The following is a 25,428-nucleotide window of genomic DNA, read 5'->3' as shown; positions in this document are numbered from 1 at the left end:
AAAGTTGCCAAGGTTGGAGACCCCTAGTTTAAGGAGAGTCGGACAAACTGGAACAGGTTCAGGGAGGTGTTGGGGGTGAAGCCTTATGAAGAGCCATGGATAGAGCTGAGCAGAAGTCTGGCCGAGTGCAGGTCTCGCCTGCAACAAGGCAGCCCAGATGGCTTCTCTCGCACTCCTTGAGTGCAGGACACAGAAAAAAAAGAGTCCAGGTACAGCAAAGCAAACTCAAGCCAGACACCAACAGTTGGAGGGTGGAACCAGTGACCCTGAGAAGATGTACAAGCAGAAGCTACGATTGGGGGTGGGAGGGGGAGGCTAATATGGAGCCCTGCCAGCCTCCCAAGTGGACCAGACAGGAAACACAACAAGGTGAGCTAATTCTAACTTTACTCTAAAGCTACATTAGCAGAATCTTGCAAGTCTGAAGGTACAAATCTCCCACTATCTCTTTTACAGCCTGATCCATTAGGGCGGGACCTTCCCAATTTTTTTTCTCGGCCTCTGATTCAGTTGTGGGCACCTGCTTAAACAGCATTCCTCCCCCTCAAGTTTTTTTGTTTTTGAGAAGATCCTTAAGGGTAGGGTGCCGAGCTGGCTTCCCCCCAGCTCTTGCTTAAGACACCACGTAATTGGCAAACCAGTAGCTGTATTTGCATTGGTTGCAGCTTCTGTAAGAGCAACCCCCATGTAGGACATGTAATATTTAGATTTGGGTTTCTTCTCCCAAAAGAGTTGTGTTACTTCCTCTCCGCCAAACATTTAAGAGGATGCATCGCTTCTTGTTTATGCGGAGACTTACGCTCATTGTCATGCAGCTTTCTTGAAAATAAATGCATTTTGCTTGGGTTCTTTTCCAAGCACCTGTTTTGGAAATGGCAATATTTTAAAATGTCAGCTCGTTTAAAAAGCCTGCAGTGCTAAAGTTCCCACGCCCTGTTAGGTTATTACCTAGGACTGAGTGTTTGTTTTTGGTTAACCGTGGCCTAACTTAATCCTTAATTCTTCTAGTGTAATTAAGGGTTTCCGGATTAAGCTCAAGAAAGCTTTCCTATATGCGATGTTTATTAAAAAGAGTTAATCGAATATCTTTTTACGGTCCTTTGCAAATGTGAGCAGAGGGTGGAATTTCATTTTAAAAAGGTGACCCAGAGCAGAGGTCTCCAACCTTGGCAACTTTAAGGCTTGTGGACTTCAACTCCCAGAATTCCTCAGCCAGCAAAACAAAGCTGGCTGAGGAACTCTGGGAGTTGAAGTCCACAAGCCTTAAAGTTGCCAAGGTTGGAGACCCCTGACCCAGAGTGTCTCTCTCACCAGACCAAATTGGAGACAGGGATGAGCAGCTGCCCCAGAGGGACTGAACTAAATCTCCAAAGGGTGCCAAAAAGCAGCATGTGAAGTAACAGAACCTGGGGAAAATCAAAACTTCACCTGTGTGGATGTAATTGATAGATTTGGTTCCCCTTTTCCTTTTTCTGGTGGGAGTGACAGGTGATTGTTTTACTCTTTCTAGTCTTGGGGTCCCTGGAAAGAAAGGATATAGAAGAGGGTGCCGGTTGGTTACTAAGATCCTTCTCAGAAAATGAACCAGAGGGGTTTGGCTGTGGGGAGAGAAACCAGCAAGAAAAAAATCGGCTTCAAATCTGTATTAACAGAGGGATACAATCAAGATCAAGGGAAGTACTAATACCACTCTAAAGCCTTGGTAAGGCCACACCTAGAGTACTGCATCCAGTTTTGGTCACCACACTAAAAAAGATGTTGAGACTCTTGCAGAGAAAAAGCAACCAGGATGATTCAGGGACTAGAGGCTAAAACATACGATGAACAGGTGCAGGAAGTAGGCATGGCTAGTCTAGTGAAGAGAAGGACTAGGTGGGACGTAATAGCAGTCTTCCAATATTTGAGGAGCTGCCACAGAGAGGAGGGGGTCAAGCTATTTTCCAAAGAACCTGAAGGCCAGACCTAGAAATGAGGAACTTTCTGACGGTGAGAGCAATCAACCCATGGAACAGAAGTTGCCTTCGGAAATTGTGGGAGCTTCATCACTGGAGGCTTTCAAGAAGAGATTGGACTGCCATCTGTCAGAAATGGTATAGTGTCTCCTGCTTGGGTGGGGGGTTGGACTAGATGACCTATAAGGTCCCTTCCAACTCTGTTAAAAATGGGGCCAGATCTGGCTGGGGCTGTAGCAGGAGACATTCCGAATCCCACCCCTGCTCTGACTGGAGGAGGGCAGCAGCTCAGAACTGCCTACCAACTGCTCCTTATAAAGACCCCCTTCTGGGCAGAGACCCCAGGAAGAGTCCATAGCCCAGGGTGGGGATAGTCTTCAAAGTCCTGCCCCACTGTTTCCCCTTCCCTCTTGATATACCCTGCATGTCGGTTGGGGGGGGGGAAGGGATTCCATCAGAAGATGCAAATGCTCCTCTGCCCCACTCATTCTGGCTGCCACTGTCTCTTGTTGGGGTGGCCTCTGGATCTCTTGCAGGCTCCAACTCATCTCTGCCCCACATGATCCAGCGGCAAAAAACAACAAAGGGTGTGTGTGTGTGTGTGTGTGAGAGAGAGAGAGAGAGAGAGAGAGAGAGAGAGTGTCTACATTTGTATTTCCGCCTCTTGTGTGTCTGGAAAGCAGCCAAACACCAGCATGAAGCCACTTTCAGATTTCTCTGGCTGACATTTTGCACCTCCAGATCCTCGGTGCTGTTTATCAACAGGAAGAGGAGGAAGTGAGGAAAGACATTCCGCTGTGCTGATCAACCGAGTTTTGACTGCAGGGGGGGAGATGTTCAACAGAAAAAAGACCCAGCACAAACCAGCTGTTGGAGGAATAGCAGGTGGCTCCCATTTGCCGCTCACAAAGACCTCTGTGAGTGCGGAAAGGAGCAAGCACCTCACCCCAACAGAACAATAGCCTGCTTTCTATATACCCCCTGCATCTAAAAGAGAGCTTGAACCCAGCCGTGTGGCCTGCAGCTGTTCTGGTTGACTCTCTCCCTCTAAGCAACTAAAAACTTTATTATTTTTTGGTTGCCTTCAGCTCAGCCAGGCCTGCGGACCATCTGTGGTCCTGTTTTTAGGGGGCCCTGGCAGATGTTTTCAGAGGGATCTCACGACGCAGCCAGGGGTGTTTCTGCTCCAAGCGACTCCCTTAATTTCAGAAGTGACAGGCCTCCCTGCCTCTGGGAAGTCCTTGCCTCTGGGAAGCCAGTCCTCCAGAGACTGGCCCAGTTCCTTTTAGAGATCGCAATAGCAATAGCACTTAGACTCATATACCACTTTACAGTGCTTTACAGCCCAGGGGTGGGTTCTAAAATTTTTTACTTCTGGTTCTGTGGGCGTGGCTTATTTTGTGGGCGTGGCTTGATGGTCATGTGACAATTATTTAGGATTTAGCAGAGGTACTGGTCTACCAGGCTTTTAACTGCTTGCAGAGCTGTACCGATCTACCCATTTATTTTTGCAGGCACTGATCTACTCATGTATTTTTGTAGGCATTGATCTACCCATTTATTTGTGCAGGCACTGATCTACTCATGTATTTTTGCAGGCACTGGTCTACCCATTTATTTTTTCAGGCACTGGTCTACTCATGTATTTTTGCAGGCATTGGTCTACCCATTTATTTTTTCAGGCACTGGTCTACCCATTTATTTTTTCAGGCACTAGTCTACTCATGTATTTTTGCAGCCACTGATCTACTCATGTATTTTTGCAGGCACTGGTCTACTCATGTATTTTTGCAGGCACTGGTCTACCCATTTATTTTTTCAGGCACTGGTCTACTCATGTATTTTTGCAGGCATTGGTCTACCCATTTATTTTTTCAGGCACTGGTCTGCCCATTTATTTTTGCAGGCAAAAATAATATATTTGCAGGCAAAAATAATATATTTGCCATTTATTTTTGCAGGCAAAAATAATATATTTGCAGGCAAATACTCATGTATTTTTGCAGGCACCGGTCTACTCATTTGTTTTCTTTTAACACTGATCAGCTGTGGGGCGGCCCTTTGAAGCCCCCTGGCAAGAGTTTAAACAGTTTTTTTTCCCTCTAGCCATCAGCTGGGACTCAGGAGGCAGCAATAGATTGGGGGTGGGGCCAAATAAAAGGTAAGAATAACGCAGGGGCTGGGGGTGGGTGGGTGGGGGCAGGGGGGGCAGAACCGGTTCGGTGATGTCATATCACCGCTACTGGCTCGGCGGAACTGGGAGGAACCCACCACTGTTACAGCCCCCTCAAAGCGGTTTACAGAGTGAGTCAGCCTCTTGCCCCCAACAATTTGGGTCCTCATTTTACCTACTTCGGAAGGACGGAAGGCTGAGTCAACCTTGAGCCTGGTGAGATTCAAACTGCCAAATTGCAGGTAGCCAGACAGATCAACTGAACAGCATCTAACTCGCCCTTGAATTGTGAATGGTCTTTTGGATAACCCTGACCTTGTGGGGAGGACTGTGTGTGTGCAAAATTACAGAGTCCCCCACCGTGTTCCCCTTATCTGCCTATCTTATCTATCTTCCTGCTCCTTCCCCTCAAATACTGATATATATATATATATTTCTGGAGAGAAAAGACAAAACAAGCCCAGAGATGCTTTGTACAGCCACGGGCGGAGGGCAGAGAACACTGCTGGACTGATCTTTGAGAAAGAATTCAAGGAAAGAATGAAAGGTATTTTGAAAGAGGATGTTTAATTATTATTAAGAGATTTTTTTTTCTGTCTAACGAACACGGTGAAGGGAATACTAGCTTTATTCTCCAGTAGAAGCTAGAAATCCAGCTTCCTACAGCCCTAATTCCAGAAAGGTAAATTTTGGGGCACAGAATGCAAAATGGCACTGAGTTTAAATTAGGCCGTGTTCTCTTAAAAGGAGCATTCTCCCACATTTTCATCCACAGACCTCAAAGCCGATAGCAAGAAATCTAACATTAAATCAAAGATCACAGCAATAATGAAAAGATTTGTAAAGAGGGGTCCAAGATAGAAGTGTGAGACTCAAAGGCTCTTCTACCAGGATACAATAATTCAGGATTCTAGTTTTATAGTTTATATTTTATAATTTATACAGGTAGTCTTCAACTTACAACCAAAATTGAGTGCAAAATTTCCGTTGCTAAGTGAGACCATGGTTAAGTGAGTTTTGCCCCATTTCACAGCCTTTCTTGCAAGTGAATCCCTGCAATTGTTAAGCTAGTAACATAGTTGTTAAGTGAATCTGGCTTCCCCATTGACTTTGCTCCTCAGAAGGTCACTTGACCCCGAGACACTGTAACCGTCATAAATATGAGTCAGTTGCCAAGCGTCTGAATTTGGATCACATGACAGTGGGGGATGCTGCAGTTGTCTTTACAGTGAAAAATTGGTCTTCTGCAGAGGTGGGTTTCAGCAGGTTCTGACCAGTTCTGGAGAACCGGTAGCGGAAATTTTTGAGTAGTTCGGAGAACCGGTAGTAAAAATTCTGACTGGCCCCGCCCACATCTATTCTCTGCCTCCCAAGTCCCAGCTGATCGGGAGGAAATGGGGATTTTGCAATAACCTTCCCCTGGATTGGGGATGGGAATGGAGATTTTACAGTATCCTTCCCCTGCCACGCCCACCAAGCCATGCCACGCCCACCAAGCCACGCCCACAGAACTGGTAGTAAAAAAATTTAAAACCCACCACTGGTCACAAGTCACTTTTTTCAGTGCTGTCATAACTTTGAAGGGTCACTAAATGACCCTGTAAATTCAGGACTACGTCTTCTGGTTTATAGATGGTTTTGAAATCTTCCCTTTCCGTTTATCGTTCCAGGAGACAGCAGGGACTTATCCACAGGTGGGCTGCTGCCAGTTTGGACCAGTTCAGGAGAATTGGTAGTTGTGACCAATGGGTGCAACCTGCCCTGGCGCTATCCAGTCCGATATTGCTGTGTTTTTGAAGCCACGCAAGCGCTCACATTTTCGGTGCTGGGCGAACCAGTTGTTACATTATGTGACCCTCATCTCTGGAGTTATCCTTCTCTTTCCACAGGATGTGCCAGATGCCTGTGGCACATTTGCTGCTGCCCCTCCCTTGGGCAAGACTGCCTTGAGAGCCAATGAAGATGGCAAGTCTGCTTGCTGGAAGTCATTTTGGACCCCCCTTTATTGGCTTGTTGCTCATTTATGTTTTGCATAAACATACTCTGGTTTCTCTTCAGATCGTATAAATCTTTCGCCTTTTACCAAAGGTGCAACTGGACTTCTTTTGCTTTTTGCTTGAAGACATTTCGCTTCTCATCCAAGAAGCTTCTTTAGTTCTTCTCAGGGCTGAAGAAGCTTTTTGGATGAGAAGCAAAACATCTTCAAGCAAAAGCAAAGGAAGTCCAGTTGCCTTTTGAAAAAGCACCTTTGGGACAACCATGGCCTGGATGACTGAGAAACTCCATAGACATAAGTTGACATCTTAGAAAGACATCTAGCTGAGACTTTGGATTTCCATGTGAAACCCCAGCATTATAAAACTATTTAATCTTATTTAATGTAGATTAATTTAACCTAAATTAAGCTTTTCTTTTCTATATTTTTAAAATGTTTTCTTAAAGGAAACTAAGACCAGTCTAATTCCAGATTCTTACTTACTCGGAATCAAACTAAAAGACGTGGGCAAACAAGATTGGCACCTATTCATCCATATTACAACAGCAGCGAGAATGGCACTGGCCCAGCAGTGGAAAAATGCAAATGCACCATCAGATCAACTTATAATAAATAAGATATTGAATTGTGCCGAATTGGACAAATTAACATATATCCTAAGAGAGAGAAAAGAATCTATATACTACAGTAACTGGGAACGCTGGTATATATGGCTAAAGAAGAGGACAAACATAGAGTAAACAATATAGTATTACATACATATATACTTAGTCATAATTAGATAGCGTTTGGTATTTAAAATAGTCAATGTTATCTGAACAAACAGATTTACTGGGATGTAACTCTGAATAGGTATCTGGGGGATTGATATGACCCCTGGTTAGTCCTTCTATGTGGTTGTGTTTATGTGTTGTGTTGTGTACCTATATATAACTCATATCTGTTTGATAATTACATTATATGTTTTTTTATTTGTAAATAATTAATAAAGATTAAATTAAAAAAAAAGAAACTAAGAAGGTCATCTAAGAAGTCAATGAACTTTCTTTCACCCAGTGTCTCCTCCATCACTACTTCTTAACTTCCTCTTTTACTGCTTTGGGTGTCCAAGGATCCTTCCTCCACCATTTCTGAGAATCAGAGTCCATATTTATTTACTCATCATATGTAACCCAAGACCCAATAAACAAACAGACCAGGAAAGAAGCAAATAATTGAAAAAGAGGAGGGGGGAGGGGGAAGAGAGAAGGAAGATTTAAGAGACAGAGAAGGAAGGAGGAAGACTGACAGAGTTCTGTAGAAGTCTCTTGCGCTTGGCTTTACCCACTCCAGCTTCTCTTCTGTACTCATCCTGGACTCTGTTTTCTGCTTTCTCTTCCCTCTCCACATTAGTTTCTTGAGCAGCTGAAGTTCTCAGACCTGGTCTCCATAAACCCTGATGACCACCAAATAGTAGCTGAAGAGACACTCAGTGTCTCCTCATGGTCATTGGGATCCAGCTCATGTTGTCTTTTTGCCCAACTGTTGTTTTCAGACAGAACTCTTGAATGGAGCAGCTCAGAAACTCGAATAATGGCCGGTCTCTGAGTCCAACCTCACCTTAGCTGAAGGTCTCCAGGTAAGAAGAAGGGATGAGGAAGAGAAGGAACCAGAGGCAGGGAAGGAAGGATTCTGCTGCCCAGAAAAAAGATTTGGCTGAATCTCTGGCCACATATGGAAGGCTTTGGGGAGTGGGGTGGGGGGGGAGGCAGCAGTTCCTGCCATGAGTTGGGTGGGGGGGAATCGCTCCCTTTCTCAGCCATGGGGCTTGTCTCCTTGAGAACCCCAAGGGCAAGAGGGTCGCCCCTTACCCGGCCTTCCAACTCTCCCCAGGGGGCTCATTTCATAGGATTCCCCCCTGACTCAAGGGGAAGCGGTTCGGGGCCGGGATCGTGGCCAAGGGGCCAAGGGAGCTGCCAGGCGCGAAGGATGGCGGCAGGGATGCGCGGCCAGGCCCGGCGCTCTCCAGCGCGCAGCCTGCAGCCCAGATGGAGCTGCGCGCAAGGCGGATGCCGGCGGGGGGCGGGCGGGCGCAGGATCCGGCCCTGAGCCGGGCGGGCCCCTTTCTGGCGGACGGCGACGAGCGGGCGGGCGGGCGGAGTAGCGCAGCTCGAGCCTCCGCGATGCCGCCGCCTTCCTCTCCCGAAAGCGCCTCGCCGCCCTGTCGTCGGTTCCAACCGGTTTGGACCGGCTGGCTGGCTGCCTGCCGGCCGGCGGCTCCTCTGTTGCAACGAAGCGGCAGGAAGGGAGCCCCGCGGACACTCGCCAGCCAGGCTCCCCAAGGCCGGAGGGCTGCGCCAGGCAGGGCGCACCAGGCAGGGCGGGCGGCAGGTAAAGGGAAGGCGGGAGAGAAGCGGAGGGGAGCGGAGGGAGGGAAGGAAGGAAGGAAGGAGGGAAGGAAGGGGGCGAGCCTGCCTGCCTGCCTCCTCCTCGGTCTCTGCCGCCGGAGCCCCGGGAAACCGAGGCAGGCGGAGAGGGATGGAGAGCCAGGCGCAGCTTTTCCGCGGACGAGGACTTGCAAAGAGCCCCGGCCGGCTGCCGGGAAAAGAGCTGGCCGTTTAACGGGGCGGAGGGAGGCGGGCGAGTCCCCGGCTTGATGCGTGAGCACCGTGGCCGCCAGGCAGGGGAGGGTGAGCTTTGTAGTCCGAGGCATTGGCCAGGAGCTGGGAAGGCGGACTTGCCAGCAGCTGCTGGGCTGCAGGGAGGCTGCCTCCTGAGTAAAGACGCCGAAGGTTGGGGCCCTGGAGGGAGTTTGGCTGTGTGTGTCCGGGGGAATTGGGGGGGGGGGGTCAAAGCCTGAAGCTTGGTCTTCGGGCCTGTCCCAACTCTGAAGGAGGCGCTTCTCCTCGTCCGAAGCTGCTTTTCTACCCGCGCTGGCCGTCTCTTAGCCCATCATCCCCCGGCCGGCAAGAAAAGGGGGCCCCTCGGCCCCTCTCCCTCCGCTCCTGGCGGGCGAAGGGAAGACCTTGCCGGGCTCACCTGTCCTCGCTCGGTGCATCTGCTAATCGGCGCTCCAAGAACACGCCAAATCCTGCATCTTGTTTATTTATTTATTTATTTGTCAGATGGTTTGCTGCTGTGGAACTCGGCATGTGACACGGACTCGTCCTTGTGGTTTGGGAAGCCTCTGTTGTGGTTTCACGCTCATGTGTGGACACATCCACAGGGCCCGTCACGAGGGAGACTTCCCCTCTGCTCCTGGCAGCCTGCGGTTGGGTGCAGAGATCCCCCAACAAGGCGATAATCTCCAAGCAGCTTTTTGGGGGAGTGGGTGGGTGGGAGTCTACCATGTTTAAGGTGTATCCTTCCTCCTTCTCAGTTTAGGTGCAGGAATACTTTGAGTAGAAACACCCCTCCCCCCCCAACCAACAAGCAAAAGCATCGAAGCCAATTAATTGGGCTTAGCATAAGGAGAGGCTGCTGAAAATCAACTCAAGAGTAAACCTCACTGAAGTCAACCTTTCCATGGATTTGAAAAGTGGGGATTCCCCAATCCCGGTGACTCATATCTGGGGAGGGGGGCAAGCAGGGTCCTCTTGTGGAGGGCAAACATCCATAGAACAAGAGAGCAAAAGGTTTGAATTTCAGTTTCCAAGCTTCTTAAAAGAGGACGAAGTTTGTAAGTTTGAAGTATAGGATTATCTATTGCAAAAAGTAACATTCTTGCAGTTACCAAAAGTCTGAAGGAGACCATACTTATCAGATGTAGAATGCTCTTTTTTTTTTTTTAATCTTGGCAGCAGTCTTAGGGAGAAAAAGAAGAAAGAAAAGAAAATAGAGAAGAGAAGAAGAAAAGAGAAGAAAAGAAAGAGAAAAGAAAGGGAGACAAGGAAAGCCTTAGGATGCAAACATTATGTTGAAGGAATGCTGGATGAGAAGGAATTCCACTGATGTGCTGAACCTAAGCCTGAATGAAAGCTAGAATAGATCATTAGGCAGGAAGCATTGAGTGGGGTGGGAAATTTTGGGGGAGGGGGGAAGGAGGGAGGGGCTGCAGTGATCCTATCCTGAAAACACATTCTTGGCTGTCCCTTCACCTCTATCTAGGCACAAACGAAATGTTCCATCAGTTAAGAAGGAAGCAGTCTTGAGGACATGAGGAAGCCTTAAATCTGCAACATAAACATTTATGAATGGTGTTACCTAACCTGGCAACAAAACATCTGCAGGAAACAAAAAAAAAGAAAGAAAACAAACGTGGACAACCAAGAGCACAGCAGTTCAACCCTGAGTCACATCTACTCTCTATATGACTGGAGATGGAAACAAGATTCTTCCAGGCTCAAGGCAGCTGTTGTGTTCATCTGCATGTGAGATGAAGTAGACTGAGGTGGCTTGAGGCAATTGTCACAGGGAGGGCTTGATAAGCAGGCTGCCCTTCACCTCTTCTTGGTTGTGCAGCTCAAATGCAGTCCAGTGCACGCAGGATGCCAAGTTCTTAAGCCAAACCTGTCTTCTTTGGACTCCCACTGCAGCTGCAGAGACAGCCCCACAATCCTGGGAACAGCTGCAGGTGGATGCAACATGACACCCAAGGCTGCCAGAAGCCCCTTTGGGTCTTCTAAATAAATCATCTCAGTCCTTCTGATGTTCCTCAAGAATCTTTAGGATTCATTGGTGCCTTCACCGTCTGGACAGACCCTGTGTCTGCACTTCTGAGCCAAGAGGTTTCAGTGGAACAACTCAAGCAGAAAGCAGGCCAGAAGACAGGGTGGTGAGGCTACTCCTGTATTTTAGGTCCTTTCCCACATGTGTGGACGGAAGGAGAAAAACATTCTGACTTGGTGATATGTCCTAATGTGTTGACCCTTCCTCTGTGTTTCAGCTAATGGGAGCAAAATAATATTTTAGTGAATAAAAGCTTTTAAGCATTTTTACTTTCTTCCGGCTGAATGTCATACATGTTCGAGAAGAGCTCCTTTTCCTTCCCATTGTGGTCTAGATATCCCAGTATAATACACAGCTGCAGTACTGGGAAGGAAATTTTGCCCCAGGGCTGAGGAGGTGTAGGACAACAGCCTTATCAACCTGCAGGTAAAGCAGGTTATTGAGCCAGAGAGGAGATTTTGGAAAGAACCAGCTTGGATTGTTGAAAATTAGAGTGTTGAGCCTTTTGATGGGGACATTAATGCTTGCTGTAAGGACAGGAATGGCAGGACAACTTATTTCTATCTTGCAGCAAGATTAACTTGCTTTCAAGTTAATTTAAACAGTAATCCAAAGTCCTTCTCCAGGAATGCATTTTGTTCACCAAATGGGACAAGGCACCCAGCTCCCTTAAGGAGGAGCAGCTCAGATTTTTAACACAGTTCAAGAATTTGCATCGTCCCCTGGAAGGTCTGTTAATTTCTAGTTAACTGCCTCATGAAGACCAGGATCTGGGAGTGCAGAAGGGCAGGTTCTCTGGGCAACAAGAACTTGGCAAAAACTGTGAGGTCAGAAGGGTAAAGTCTTCTTAGATGTGACCCCACCTCAGTACCCCCACACACCCCTGAATCAAAATTAGCTGCAGAAATATCCAAGAGCTTCAAGTGTTCTGTTTTTTAGTGCGCAGCATTTCACAAAAAAAAATATTGATGGAACCTTCCCCTTGGGTTAAGTAGTGGACAAAGAGGAGATGGCAGCAGGCATGACTCTCACCCTGTTCCCAGGGATGGTGCTCTAAAGGGCCACTTTTTTCTCGCAAACGAAAGCCTCGTCTGCAAGAAGCATCCCTGGTGATCCTTCTAGATCAGGGGTCTCCAACCTTGGCAACTTTAAGCCTGGAGGACTTCAACTCCCAGAATTCCCCAGCTTTGCTTAAAGTTGCCAAGGTTGGAGACCCCTGATCTAGATGTTCAAATCTTCAAGTTGGCAGCCAAGGAGGGGAGATGTCCAGGCCCCAAAGCCTGCTCAGCAACCTGCATGGACCAGGTGGCCCCACAGCTTCTAGTTCATTGAAGAAGAAGAGAGAAGAGAGCAGTTTTGTGGCATCACCTTTAGGGCTGTTCCAATTGGCTGCTGGTCCAGAGGACCACAAAGCCACAACTTGGACAGACCGTAGTCCAGCCAGTGGCTGTGAGAGAAAACGCCTGGGCCTGAATGCAGCTTTTGAGAGCAGTCTGGTGGAAACCAGAAATTGCTGGCCGTTTGCCTTGGCACAGGTTCCCAAGGTCTTGTGTCATTCTCTTCTTCTCATCCTTGAGCTCAGATTCATTGTGGCCTTCAGTGCATGTCCTGCATTGAGTCAGCTGTGCCCTTTTCCCCCATTTGTTTCTCTTTCTCCCTGCAGGGCTTGGTCGTGACCCCTCAGATCCTGCTGGAAAATGGTGTTCCAGAAATCACCCGATGGTGGGTGGGGATGGGTGATAGTCCTCAGCTCCTTCTTCACCCAGTTCTTGTGCTACGGGTCGCCCTTGGCGGTTGGGGTGCTCTACATGGAATGGCTGGACCTCTTTGGAGAAGGGAAAGGAAAGACTGCCTGGGTCGGATCCCTGGCCAGTGGAGTGGGGCTGCTCGCAAGTAAGTCTCCCTTGCAAAAAAGAAAAGAAATATCTAACCTTTATATTTATTTAGAAGACCTTTGCTTTAAAGAAATCCACTAAAAAAGGGGCTGGCATTTCTTTCAATGGGAAGATCAATTCCAGCAATGCCCTTTCAATGTGAAATGATATACGGCTGCAAACCAGTAACTTTTATTACAAGAAATTTAAAAATAATCATTTATTTGCCATCAGCCTGGACTCTTCAGATAATCTACTCAAGTCATTGCCGTTGTACTTAGTACCAGAAAACGTGGTGGCAATGATTTCTGTGGAAAGTTGCTTTCCATTTCAGTTTAGCAGGCAGTTAAGAATAGGACAAATGTTGTGGTTTTTGCTTTGTGAGAGCCACATAATATCTGAAGCACCGATGACTAAAGATTTGCAGCCCCTTTCCTGCACAAATATATATATTTCCATTCTAATCATAGTAACAGTTACTGTAGCTTGGCAAGTCTCTAATTTTACATATTAGATGATGCGAGAAATAGGGAATCTCTAGAATTGTAATATTTGCACGCACAGCATCTTTAGTGTAGGGAAAATTGAAGGCCAGAATTTCGCAAATTAGATAGTTCAGTTCTGTGTATTCACCACAAGAGGTATAAGTTACACTAATTTCAAAAAGAATTAAAATAGAAGTTGCCATTTGCAGAGTTAGGTTTTTATAAGCTGTTGACTCTACCAGCATGTCTGCATTTAACTTGACTCAATTCAGGGGAAGGACAAAGAGCTATAAAATGTAAAAATATCCAACATGACCCATAAAAAAAGAATCTGTTTTTACTTCCAAAATCGTCCTCTAAAATTCTGCAGGTCAGACATTTGTAAGGGAATTGTGGAGTATGGGGATTAATATGGTACTTTTCCCCCTATTGCTTTTAAATATTACTTTAATTATTGTAAACTACTTTGTCCTTTTGTTTTATTAAAAAATGGTAGTGATGGTGATGATAATGCATTTATTTAAACCAACTTTAAATACATATGTGAGAAGCAGTGAAGGAAAATGCTTTTAAAACTTTGCAGTGAAAAAAAATAAAGATATGCAGATGCAGATTACAGGAGAAGCAATAATTGCTTCTCTATTTGTAGAACAGAATTGAGTAATAAGAGATTGAATAAATGATCTGGCAGAATTGCATCTATATGCAAATTTCCTTAATGCAGGGCAGGGCTGATAAGAGGTTGGTTTTTGACAGTGCCCATTGGAGGTGATAATAACTTCTCTGGTATCTAAAATAATGATTTTGACCTTGGTGGATTTTATAAAGGTACCACAATGACTTTGCATACTTTAAAGGTGTTAAAAATACAAAGGGTTTTTTGGAGAGTTGCGTGAGTCACAGCAAAGGAGATGGTCGCCGGCCCTTCTCTAACTGCTTTGTGGTAAAAATAGATTTAAAAGTGGAAACATGAATGCCTTGGAAGTCTGTAGGTTTAGCAGGCCTTGCAAAATGAAGTTCAAGCAAGGAAGAACAGAAAAGCAGGAAGAAGAGGTGGGGGAGAAGAAGAAGAAGGGAGTGAGGAATGGAAATAGACCATCCCCATGAATGGTGAAGAGGTGTGAATCTCAAAAAACCCACCAGCCTTTGTTGCTTGTAAAATACTGGGAAAGGAAGGAAGCTACCTCGACTCAACAGAATAACTGAATAACAGAGTTGGAAGGGATCATAAAGATTTTGTAGTCTAGGGGTCTCCAACCTTGGCAACTTTAAGCCTGGTGGACTTCAACTCCCAGAATTCCCCAGCCAGCTTTGCCAAGGTTGGAGACCCCTGTTCTAGTCCAACCCCCTGCTTAAGCAGGAAACCTTGTACCATTTCAAACAAATGGTGGTCCAATCTCTCTTTAAAAACCTCCAGTGATGGAGTTTCTGAAGGCCAGCTGTACCACTGGTTCATTGTTTTCACTGTCAGGAAATTTCTCCTTAGTTCTAGGTTGCTTCTCTCCTTGATTAGTTTCCATCCATTGCTTCTTGCCCTGCCTTCTGATTCTTTTGTGGACTTGGTAGAGAAAGGCTGGAAACTGGGGTTTTAAGTTCCCCAAGAGATGCTTTCCATGGGAAGGTCACGAGGCCCCCTAGAGCAAGTTTTCCAACCTTGGTAACTTTCCGTCTTGGGGACTTCAACTCCCAGAAATGAACCCCTCTGAGTCTCAGGTTAAGGCCCAAAGGCAGAAGAGTTGAGACTCTAGAGAAAGTGCAGAGGAGAGCAACCAGAATGATTAGGGGACTGGAGACTAAAACACATGAAGAATGATTACAGGAACTGGGCATGGCTAGTCTAGTGAAGAGAAGGACCAGGGGAGACATGAGAGCAGTCTTCCAATATTTGAGGGGCTGCCACAGAGACGAAGGGGGTCAAGCTATTTTCCAAGGCACCTGAACAGACAAGGAATAATGGATGGAAACTGACCAAGGAGAGATTCAACCTAGAAATGAGAAGGAACTTTATGACAGTGAGAACAATCAACCAATGGAACAGAAGTTGCCTTCGGAAGTTGAGGGAGCTTCATCACTGGAGGCTTTCAAGAAAAGATTGGACTGCCATTTGTCAAAAATAGTGTAGGGTCTCCTGCTTGGGCGGGGGGTTGGGCTAGATGACCTATAAGGTCCCTTCCAACTCTGTTAATCTGTTAATCTGAAGGGACTCCATTTTTAGCAAGGGCAAGTTCTTCCTTGGAGCTCCCCTGGTGTTGCAGTTGTTGGACTGCTTCTGCCTCATTGTGCACGGACATCGCCTTCATTCCTGAACAAATTGGCTTTGCAGGTTTGGGAGACCTGAAGACACTTGCAATGTCTGTTCCCCAAAGTCAGAAGACATGGACTGCATTGCTTGAAAGAGGAAAGGTGGGAAGATAGCCCTTGTTCAGCTTCTCCTGCTTGTCCATCCCAAGCTGATGGGCCCCGGACGGTTAGGGGTAGGGGTAGGGTTAGGGTGGGGCTCCTGCCCACCTCACTCCGTGTCTTACCCCACCTGTCTTCCCTGCTGCAAAATCCTTCAACAGGAAGGCATAATCCCTGATGAACAGAGCAAAACCACGAACAATCCTAGGTGTTTGCTTTCGTAAGAGTGGCGAAACTTGTCTAGTCCTCGGCTCCTGGTGCCAAATCATGAAAAGGCACAAAAATGCACAGGCCTACTTAGTGGCTCTCTGTTTTACAGATTACCTTCAGTCTTGAGTTTCTTTAAATTAAAATGGTATGCAAGGCTGAAAACTGAAACATCTAATAGGCTTAAAACTGGTCACTTGGTTCCCAGATCTCAGATATCCTCCCATCAGTTCTCCGTTGCATTTCCTTGAAATAGTCTCTACCTCTTTTTTATCTTTCAGTCAATTCTGGCTGTTTTAACTCTTGCAAAGCGGTGGAGAAGGATAACAAGAGTAGAGATACCACAAATCCATGGAGGAAGGGGGACAGTTCAGGGGTGAAATCCAGCAGGTTCTGACAGGTTCTGGAGAACCGGTAGCGGAAATTTTGAGCAGTTCGGAGAACCAGCAAATACCACCTCTGGGTGGCCCCAGAGTAGGGTGGGAATGGAGATTTTGCAATATCCTTCCCCCAGGAGTGGAGAAGGGAATGGGGATTTTGCACTATCCTTCCCCTGGAGTGGGGTGGGAATGGAGATTTTGCAATATCCTTCCCCTGCCTCACCAAGCCATACCACGCCCACCAAGCCACGCCCACAGAACCGGTAGGGAAAAATTTTGGATTTCACCCCTGGGACAGTTGGAAGTGAAGGAATTATTACCTTGTTCTCCCAGAAATTGCTGCAGAATTGCAGATTAAATCAGGCTAACTCCTCATAGGGTTTGGTTCAATTTAAGAAGTCTACAGTCCTAGTTGAATCGAAAATCAAGCCCATGATCCTCAGCTGGATTGATCCCTGTGCAGGCATACAGGACATTGGGTGGTGCAAACAGGAGTTTTATCTAAACACTTGATGGGAAGAAAAAATTATATGGATGGTTTTGTCCCTGCTGAGAGGCAGAGAGTGGGAGGAACCAGCTGCTGCTGTATGTATAGTACGATGGGTTTATTGGTTAAGTCCATAGATGAAAATCTTATATATACACAGTCACATGAGCATTAGCCAGGTAACTCCCTTTAGGGCAGAGATCTCCAACCTTGGCAACTTGAAGCCTGGTGGACTTCAACTCCCAGGATTCCACAGCCAGCTGGCTGTGGAATTCTGGGAGTTGAAGTCCACCAGGCTTCAAGTTGCCAAGATTGGAGATCTCTGCTTTAGGGCAACATCCTTGCTGATGAGGGGAGGGGATTTGGCATGGTGCAGGTCCACCATAACTCCAATGTGGTTCTCAGAGGCTTAGTTGATGGTTAGAACACTCCTGGTGTAAAAATGATAAAATAAGCATTAAAATACCTTCTTTTTTTGGATTTAAGAGAGGTCAACCAATCTCTTGATCAACTCCTTTTATAATCATTCAAAATAAGATTGTGCCTATGTTTCTCGCTCTCTCCCCCCCCACCCCAATTGTCCTCATGGAGGTCCCATCTGCAGCACCTGTGTCTCTGCTTTCGGTGCACGGCCAGTGACCATCTTCAGTAGCTTCATGGTGGCAGGAGGCCTGATGATAAGCAGCTTGGCTCCCAATCTCTACTTTCTGTTTTGTTCCTATGGAATTATTGTTGGTAAGAAAATTCCCAAGGTCCTCTTTGGCCCCACCAGATAGCAAGAGAATCAAATGGTCAGGAGTTAAAGGCATCTTCTAGAAGGTGGACTTTAAACCTAGACCCTAATCTTCCCTGGTGGGTGGCTGCATTTCCAAAAGACTTGCGGAGGCCCAGAATTTCCCTGATATTCAGGTGAACGGTGCAGGTGTTTGGGGAACCCTCCAGAATGTCCTTTCATTGAACATTAATCACATTAGCCAAGAGCTTTGGGGCACTGATTATATGCCGTAAACTTTTCTATGCCTTTAGGACTTGGATGTGGCTTATTGTACACAGCCACCGTCACAATCACGTGCCAATACTTTGACAAACGTAGAGGCCTCGCACTCGGTCTCATTTCCACAGGTAGGTTTTTTTTTAGCTGACACTCTGGTTGGAATGACCTTAAACAGGAGCCTGAGTGGCGCAGCAGAATAATGCTACTGTTAAAGGTAGTATTTAGCTTCCAGCTGCCAGCAATTACTGCAAGTTCAAATCTCACCAGGCTCAAGGTTGACTCAGCCTTTCATCCTTTCAAAGGTAGGTAAAATGAGGACCCAGATTGTGGGGACAATAAGCTGACTTTGTATAAAATATACAAAAGTATGAAGGCTATTGCTTAACACCTTGTAAGCTGCCCTGAGTCTCCGGAGAAGGGTGGCATATAAATCAAAATTTAAAAAGAACAAAAAAAACAAAAACAAAAACCAAGAGTTTGGTTGACTGAGATTATATCATCCAAATGCCAAAAGTCGGTCTACATTTATCATGGTTAAACATTACTTCTGATCAGTTTCAGGCTTTTCCTCCACTTCCATAATTTTATCATGAAATCAATGCTTATCGATGCTGGTCCTTTGGATGAGCTAGATTTTGATAGGATAATTTTAAGAGAAAGAGAGAGACAGAGAAAGGAGGAGAAAAGGAGAAAGAGAGAGACAGAAAGAAAGAAAGAGGAGAGAGAGGAGGAGAAGGAGAAAGAGAAGAGAGGAGGAGAGACAGAGAGTGAGAAAGAAAGAGAGAAGAGAGAGAGGAGAGGAGAGAGAGAGAGACAGTAAGAAAGAGAGGAGAAAGACAGAGATAGAGACAGAGACAGAGACAAAGAGAGGAGGAGAAAAGGAGAAAGAGAGAGACAGAAAGAAAGAAAGAAAGAAAGAGAGGAGAGAGAGAGGAGGAGAAGGAGAAAGAAAGAGCAGAGAGAGAGGAGGAGAGACAGAGAAAGAGAGTGAGAAAAAGAGAGAAGAGAGAGAGAGAGAGGAGAGGAGAAAGAGAGAGAGAAAAAAAGTAAGAAAGAGAGGAGAGAGAGAGAGAGAGAGGGAAAGAACGGGCTCAGCCAGGAATGGGTGATCTGGTTCAGCCCTTCCAGCCTCTGTGGAAACACCAATTTTGAAAACCAAAACTGTTGGCTTTGCTCTAGAAACCTTTTGATGCTATTGTTCTGCTCAGCAGCTTTTTATATTATTTTTACACTATTTATTACATTGGGAGCCAAGGCACAGCAGACGGTGATATGTATCTACTGACATGCTCCTTTTCTTCCTTCTTGCAGGGTCAAGCGTTGGCCTTTTCATCTATGCTGCCTTACAGAAAGAGCTGATTGAACTGTATGGGTTGGATGGCTGCCTGCTGATCATTGGCGCACTCTCTCTAAACATCCTAGCCTGTGGCAGCCTGATGAGGCCTCTGCCGGTGGCCCAGAAACCCGATCCGGAGAAGGTTCCAGATCAATACCTCATTTATAACAGAAAAGAGAAGTTCTCTCATGAAGAACACATCACCATACCTGAAAAGGCCCAGAGTGAGGGAAAAGGGGAGAATCAGGTGCCGGACAGCAACCACCAAGCGAATGGACTCCCAGTTCACAGCCAGCTGCTCTCGGCCTCCCCAAGAGAGGCAGAGAGCTACCCAAAGAAAGTTGCAGAACAAACTTACCTGTGCAAACAACTGGCTAAGCAGAAATGGGACCTGTATTTAAATTACTGGGAGGACACCCTGAGTCTTTTTAAAAACAAAGTCTTTTCTGCCCTCTTCATTGCCATCTTCCTCTTCGACGTTGGCGCCTTCCCTCCTTCCTTGCTCATGGAGGACGTGGCGAGGAGCTCAAACGTCATCGAGGGGGACTGCGCCATCCCTCTGATCTCCATCATCGGCATTATGACCGCTGTGGGGAAGTTGGCCCTGGGTGTCCTGGCGGATGTAGACAGGATTAACGCTTTGTATCTCTACATCCTGACGTTGATCTTGACGGCGGCGGCCTTGGTCTTGATCCCCTTCGCTCAAAGCTACAGTACTCTGGCAATCCTTTCGGGGGTTTTAGGGTTCCTGGCGGGAAACTGGTCGATTTTTCCTTATGTCACAACCCAGACGGTGGGGATCGAGAAACTGACCCATGCCTATGGCATCTTGATGTTTTTCGCTGGACTTGGAAACAGCCTTGGACCCCCAGTTGTAGGTAAGTCGGCATTTCAGCCAGATGCCATGCCTTCTTTTCAAAAATGGCCTCCATCTGCAGAACCTGCTAGTGGAGATGTAAAGGTAAAGGTTCCCCTCGCACATATGTGCTAGTCATTCCCGACTCTAGGGGGTGGTGCTCATCTCCATTTCAAAGCCGAAGAGCCAGCGCTGTCCAAAGACCTCTCCGTGGTCATGTGGCTGGCATGACTCAACACCAAAGGTGCATGGGACACCTTTCAAAGGTGTTCCAAAGTGGTCGCTATTTTTCTACTTGCTTTTTTTTAAACGTGGTTTCGAACTGCTAGGTTGGTAGAAGCTGGGACAAGTAACGGGAGCTCACCCTGTTACGTGGCACTAGGGATTCGAACCGCTGAACTGCCGACCTTTCTGATTGACAAGATGTGGAGATGTAGCATTATTCAATTACAATGGAAAAGTAGAGCGGCATATTCTCAGTATCCTTAAAAACTCGTATCCTGGTTTGTGCTCCACACAGTAATCCTTTCCACCTACGTGATACAACAGCCGGCAAGAGTAGGGCCATTGGCTGCCATTGTGGCTTGTCAATGGCTCGGGTTCAAAGCCCTGGCACCCTTGACTGGCAGTTTCCTCAGCAATCATGTTCTGGTGTGACAATTTTATGGAAGGGGAAATCTTCTTTAATGGCATGAGTGTGAGATAGGAGGGCTTGGCTCCGTTTTTGGCATCTCTCTCTCTTCTCTTTCAGGTTGGTTTTATGATTGGACCGCTTCTTACGACGTGGCTTTCTACTTCAGTGGCCTGTGTGTGCTCTTCGGAGGGCTCCTCCTCCTTGTAGTCGTGCTTCCCTGTTGGCATGGAACGAACCCTACCATCGGCCCAAACCCCAAACACTTATTCCTCCACAGCTGCCTCCAGAGTGTAAATGGCCGTATGGAATAGTTGCTGTTGTTTTTATACCGATACTTTTAGTAACTTTTGCATCTATTTATAAAGGTTTTTAATGACACTTTTGATACTTCTTTGAAACACTTGGACCTTTGAGCCAAAACATCAAGTCCTGGCCATTGCAGCTAATGTGTTCACACAACACAACGGGGCCTTTTGCTTTGCCATTGCCCATAATTAGCAAAATGCTGCTTGTGCCTAGGAATGACAATGCTGGATTGCAACTGACCAAGAAACTTTTAAGGTGCAGTGAAGCTCAGCTGTTGAGGTGGAGCTTCTCTTGACGAGCTTCCTCCTTCTCCTTGGTCAGGAGGGTGTGCAAGCTGTGGCAAGTATTCAAAACGGTTGGATCTAGAACCGGCATATTCAGTCTTCTGAATGAGGTTCCTCTTCTCACTCACATTGTATTGTACTACAGTTTTGCTAAGTATTTTCTGGTGCAACAAATGTATTTTATATTCATTTACATGTAATCCTTGTACTTAATTTTGGCCAAGTTGGCACAGTACTTCTTCCTTCTTCAGGAATCTTAGTGTTGCTTGGTTGGGAGTGGCTGCCTCACCCTGAGGGTCATGAAAGTGACCGAAGACCCTGTTTCCCTGAGGAATCTCGTAGGTTGCCAAAAGATCCCGTGATCTATAAACAGCACGACAAGAATGTAGCATTTAATACCAGTGAAGATGTTGGATGGCAAAAAAGTTACCGCATCTTCCATTAGGATCTGTTAAAAATTATTCAATTGAAATCTATACAACCAAGGAATAAATACAATTTATTAAAGAAACCACCAACCACAGAACTGAAATATTGATTTTATTTATTTTACAAATTCAAGACAAGAGTTCCCTAGGGATCTTATAACTCCTAGTTCAATTCAATCAATTTATTACAGTCTTAGACCAGAGACCAGGACAAATAAAAACGCTCAGTAAATATACAATTAAAAATTCTACTATAAAATAATAAATAACGAAAATCTATAATAAAATCCAGTCTGTCAATTATACATGGTCTGATTATACTACAGTTGCAATCCATAAACTGTGTGGCCCATTGTAGGTTCAGTGCTAAAAGGGAAAGAACTAAGTGCAAAGGGTTTGCCACAGTTGTTATATAACATCACTATGGTGGAGAAGACGCGTGTTTGCGACGAATCCCCAGTGCTGCTGTGCACAATCTGGCCACCTGCGCTGGAGTTATGTATGTAGTTCATCCTTAAGCAGCCACTGAAAATGGGTAGTTCATTGGTCTCCTAGTTAAGCACATAAAAGCTCCATTACATTAGAAGAAAAATCCATCTCTAAAGTTTCCAAAGATCTTAACTCTTGAAATTTGACTCAATTTAAATCTGACCAGATTGTTCCAAAATGGTTCATTGTTTCCATTTAACATTTAATAGGCTTCCTAGAGAAAAAAAATGGAAAGCCAGGTAGATAAACCAATTAGCTGGTTGAGGAAGTATGTACAAATCCTTGTCTGGGATGGCATAAGGACTCTTGGGTTGGGCAGGGGGTTGGATTAGAAGACCTTCAAGGTCTCTTCCACCTCTGGGATTCTATGGTTCTTCGTGAATAACAGTAGGGTTACTGGTAGGAGGCATTCAGCTATTGAATGCTCTGTAGAAATAAATGGGGCTTCCATTGTAAGTTCATGTAGCTTACTCAGTTGCATTTATATTGATCATACTCATCGTCAAATTAATTCTGATTGCAAGGATAACATGGATGTGTGTAAAAGAAAAGCAATTTGGTAAGGAAGAGGATTATTTCTTTAGGCAAGGAGCATACAATAGTCAGGACAGCAATTCCTTCTGAACATCTGTCCATATTATGAAGTCTACGGCCAGGTCTGGTGTTCACTTACCTTCCCTACCAGTTCGCAAATGTTAGCACGCACGAGGAAAGGACATGTGGCTTGCACGCATGCATGCAGCTAAAAAATGTGCCTAAATAGGATGGCAGAGAGCCGTGATGGCGAACTTATGGCACACGTGCTGGAAGTGGCACGCAAAGCCATCTCTCTGGGCATGGGAGCCATCGCCTGTTGTTGTTCCAGGTTCCGGCCCACTGGCCAGCTGGTCTTCACACGTGTGGGAGTGCTGGAAAAAGGAAGAGCAGCCACCCGGAACACACATGTGCACCGGGAAGATGATCTTCCGGTTTCTGGAGCGCATGCACACCGACCAGCTGGTCTTCACGCGTGCATGTGCACCAGAAACTGGAAGACCAGGTGGCCAGTGCGCATGCCAGAAACCAGAAAATCATCTTCCCGGTGCACGCATGTACACCGGGCAGCTGCTCTTCCAGTTTCCTGCACGCAGATGCGTGCTCCCATTTTGGCATTCGGCACTGAAATGGTTCGCCAGCACTGGCATGGAGCCTCAGTGGGTAGGTGGGTAGGCAGGTGGGCGGGTGGGCCTACCCGTGATTTCCACTAGTGGTTCGGGTGAACCGGTCTGAACCGGCTGAATACCACCTCTGCCTATGGCCCAAATTTCTCCACTGTCCACCACAGAAGCATTTTTACACGAGTCCTTGCTTGTCTCTGGCCCTATTCCAGCTGTGCATTCATGTAAGTCAAAACCATTTGAGCCCTGTTAAAAAGCAACAAAAGGCACTTTCACTCCTGTTGGGTCTTTGGCTCCTCTCTCCCTGCAGAGCAACCAATGATCGTCTCTGGTTTGTGTTTGTCTCTGGTTCTGCAGACCTTGAAATGCTGAGAAGCACATTGTGGCAGCTCTTGTGGGAAGGGAGGTCCTCTCCATGGAGTATCACACCACCCGGGCAACTGGTTGGGCTTCAGACACAAAGATCCATTTGCTCCTGTGTCAGGGCTGAACCTGCAATCAGCTCCCTGGACTGCCAGCATGAGAACGGGACAAGCCAGGAACCGACACTGAACTGGCGTGTGGAGCGTTTTCAATGTGCATGATAGGAAGGAAGGTGGGGTGGGCAGCAGCGGAGGGTCCTCTTTCTTTCCTTTGTCAAGCACTGTGCAATCAACACCTGTTGCCCACTAAGTGCTCTGCTGTCGGAGAAGATTCTGTTACCCGCACATAATGCCTGATAACCAAGCGTAGCCTGGGGTTATGTTACAATTGGCCAGAGAGAAGCATCCATTTCCAAAAAGATGCACGCATGACGCACATAAAAAACTGGCAGAGGTTAAATCATGGCTTCCAAATTGACTTTTTTCTTTTGCAAAGGACCATACACCTGATTACTTAGCATTCCCCAAATTCTTGTTAGGTCATGGGCCCCCAAAGATTTCCTCTGACCCAGGGGTGCTATTCAGCAGGTTCTGACAGGTTCTGGAGAACCGGTAGTGGAAATTTTGAGTAGTTCGGAGAACCAGCAAATACCACCTCTGGCTGGCTCCAGAGTGGGGAGGGAATGGGGATTTTGCAGTATCCTTCCCCTGCCATGCCCACCAAGCCACACCTACAGAACCGGTAGTAAAAAAAAATTGAATTTCATCACTGCTCTGACCCCACCTGTTCCCTTCTCCTAACAAACTATAGATCTAAAAACGTGCATTGCTTCCTTGCAGAATGAAGACTCTGGAAATGTCCCCACAATGGAGTCATTTCTGCCTTTCTTATGCACCAGGGCTCCTGTTTGCCACTCCAGTTAATCCTGCTGCCCAGAGAGCACATTGCCGGAAGTCATTGCTTCCTGGTGTGTGTATGTGTGTGTGTGTGTGTGTGTGTGTGTGTGTGTGTGTGTATGCAGGATGCCATGGTAACATCCTTAGCTTTGATATCCCAGGGAGTTTTTGTCCAAGGGTTCAGTAGGTATGGAGTGTGTCCTAAGCAGAAATCTGGTGCTGCTAAGGACTGCCTTTGTTTGTTTACTTTAGCACCTGCCAAGGCTACCTGGAAGGATGAATTTCTACATAGCCCCAGCCCTGTTGACGTGCTGATGGGCAGAGGAACACCATGGTTGGATGGTGGGCCTTCTCTCCTAAGAGAACTTCTGGTTCAGCCTTGACATGGGGACAGGGGCCTCCATTTCCATCTGCGTAAGTGGAACAAAATTCCTTGGGCTTAACTGAGGGTTTGCAAAAGCACCTTCTGAGTACGTAAGGGCAGAAGGCTGCTGCAAATGACTGATTTATTTCAAGAAGACCCGGGATTGTCCCAGTCCTGCTCGGTTATTATCTGTAAATGTTCTCCTTTTTTTCCCCCCTTGTCAATATTTTGTCTTTTATGCGTTGATTTTAAGGATGTTTACTTAGGAATATGGCTTATTTATTTGGGTTTGATTTATTTCAAATAACTACTAAAAGGCAATGAGGTTTACTCTATCTTAGTGCATTAAAATAATCTGTACCCTTTTTTTTCATACTACAGTCAGAGAGTCAAACTCATATTCATGATCAAATTCTAACTTTAAGTTAATAATGATGAACATTTCAGCTGCATTTGCTTTTTTAATATTTGAGAGATGTTGCATTACGGTACAGCCTGTTCTACTTGGACTCCCTTGGAAATTCACGTGACAACTGTTCATCTGACATTTGACCTTAGACCCTGGAATTGTCCCTTGAGTGTGAATACCAGTTTTTATTTTGCTATCTCAGCCTTGAGAGGAGAATCTACTGGGCTGAGTCCAGATGCTCTGCTTCATGCAGAAAAGCAATTTCTGTTCACAGAAGGATGCTTTCCAAGCCTGAGAAACAATTAAATGAA

At 46.2% G+C, this 25,428-nt stretch overlaps 1 protein-coding gene across 1 annotated transcript; it reads left to right on the top strand.

Moving 5' to 3' along the window:
• Positions 1–8,405: 8,405 nt before the first annotated feature.
• Positions 8,406–21,491, top strand: SLC16A9 (solute carrier family 16 member 9). The gene is made up of 6 exons (XM_070945755.1): positions 8,406–8,491; positions 12,432–12,661; positions 17,193–17,336; positions 17,628–17,723; positions 18,907–19,809; positions 20,539–21,491. The coding sequence occupies exons 2-6, from the start codon at positions 12,466–12,468 to the stop codon at positions 20,730–20,732; spliced, it is 1,533 nt and encodes a 510-aa protein (XP_070801856.1). The 5' UTR covers positions 8,406–8,491; positions 12,432–12,465; the 3' UTR covers positions 20,733–21,491.
• Positions 21,492–25,428: the final 3,937 nt, after the last annotated feature.

The sequence above is a fragment of the Pituophis catenifer genome, unplaced genomic scaffold (genome assembly GCF_029215685.1).
Source record: "Pituophis catenifer annectens isolate HBS135680 unplaced genomic scaffold, rPitCat1.0.hap2 SCAF_6, whole genome shotgun sequence".
In the NCBI taxonomy this organism is placed as follows: domain Eukaryota; kingdom Metazoa; phylum Chordata; class Lepidosauria; order Squamata; family Colubridae; genus Pituophis; species Pituophis catenifer.
Note: the sequence above shows the minus strand (reverse complement) of the source record. Positions and strands in the feature narration are given on the sequence as shown.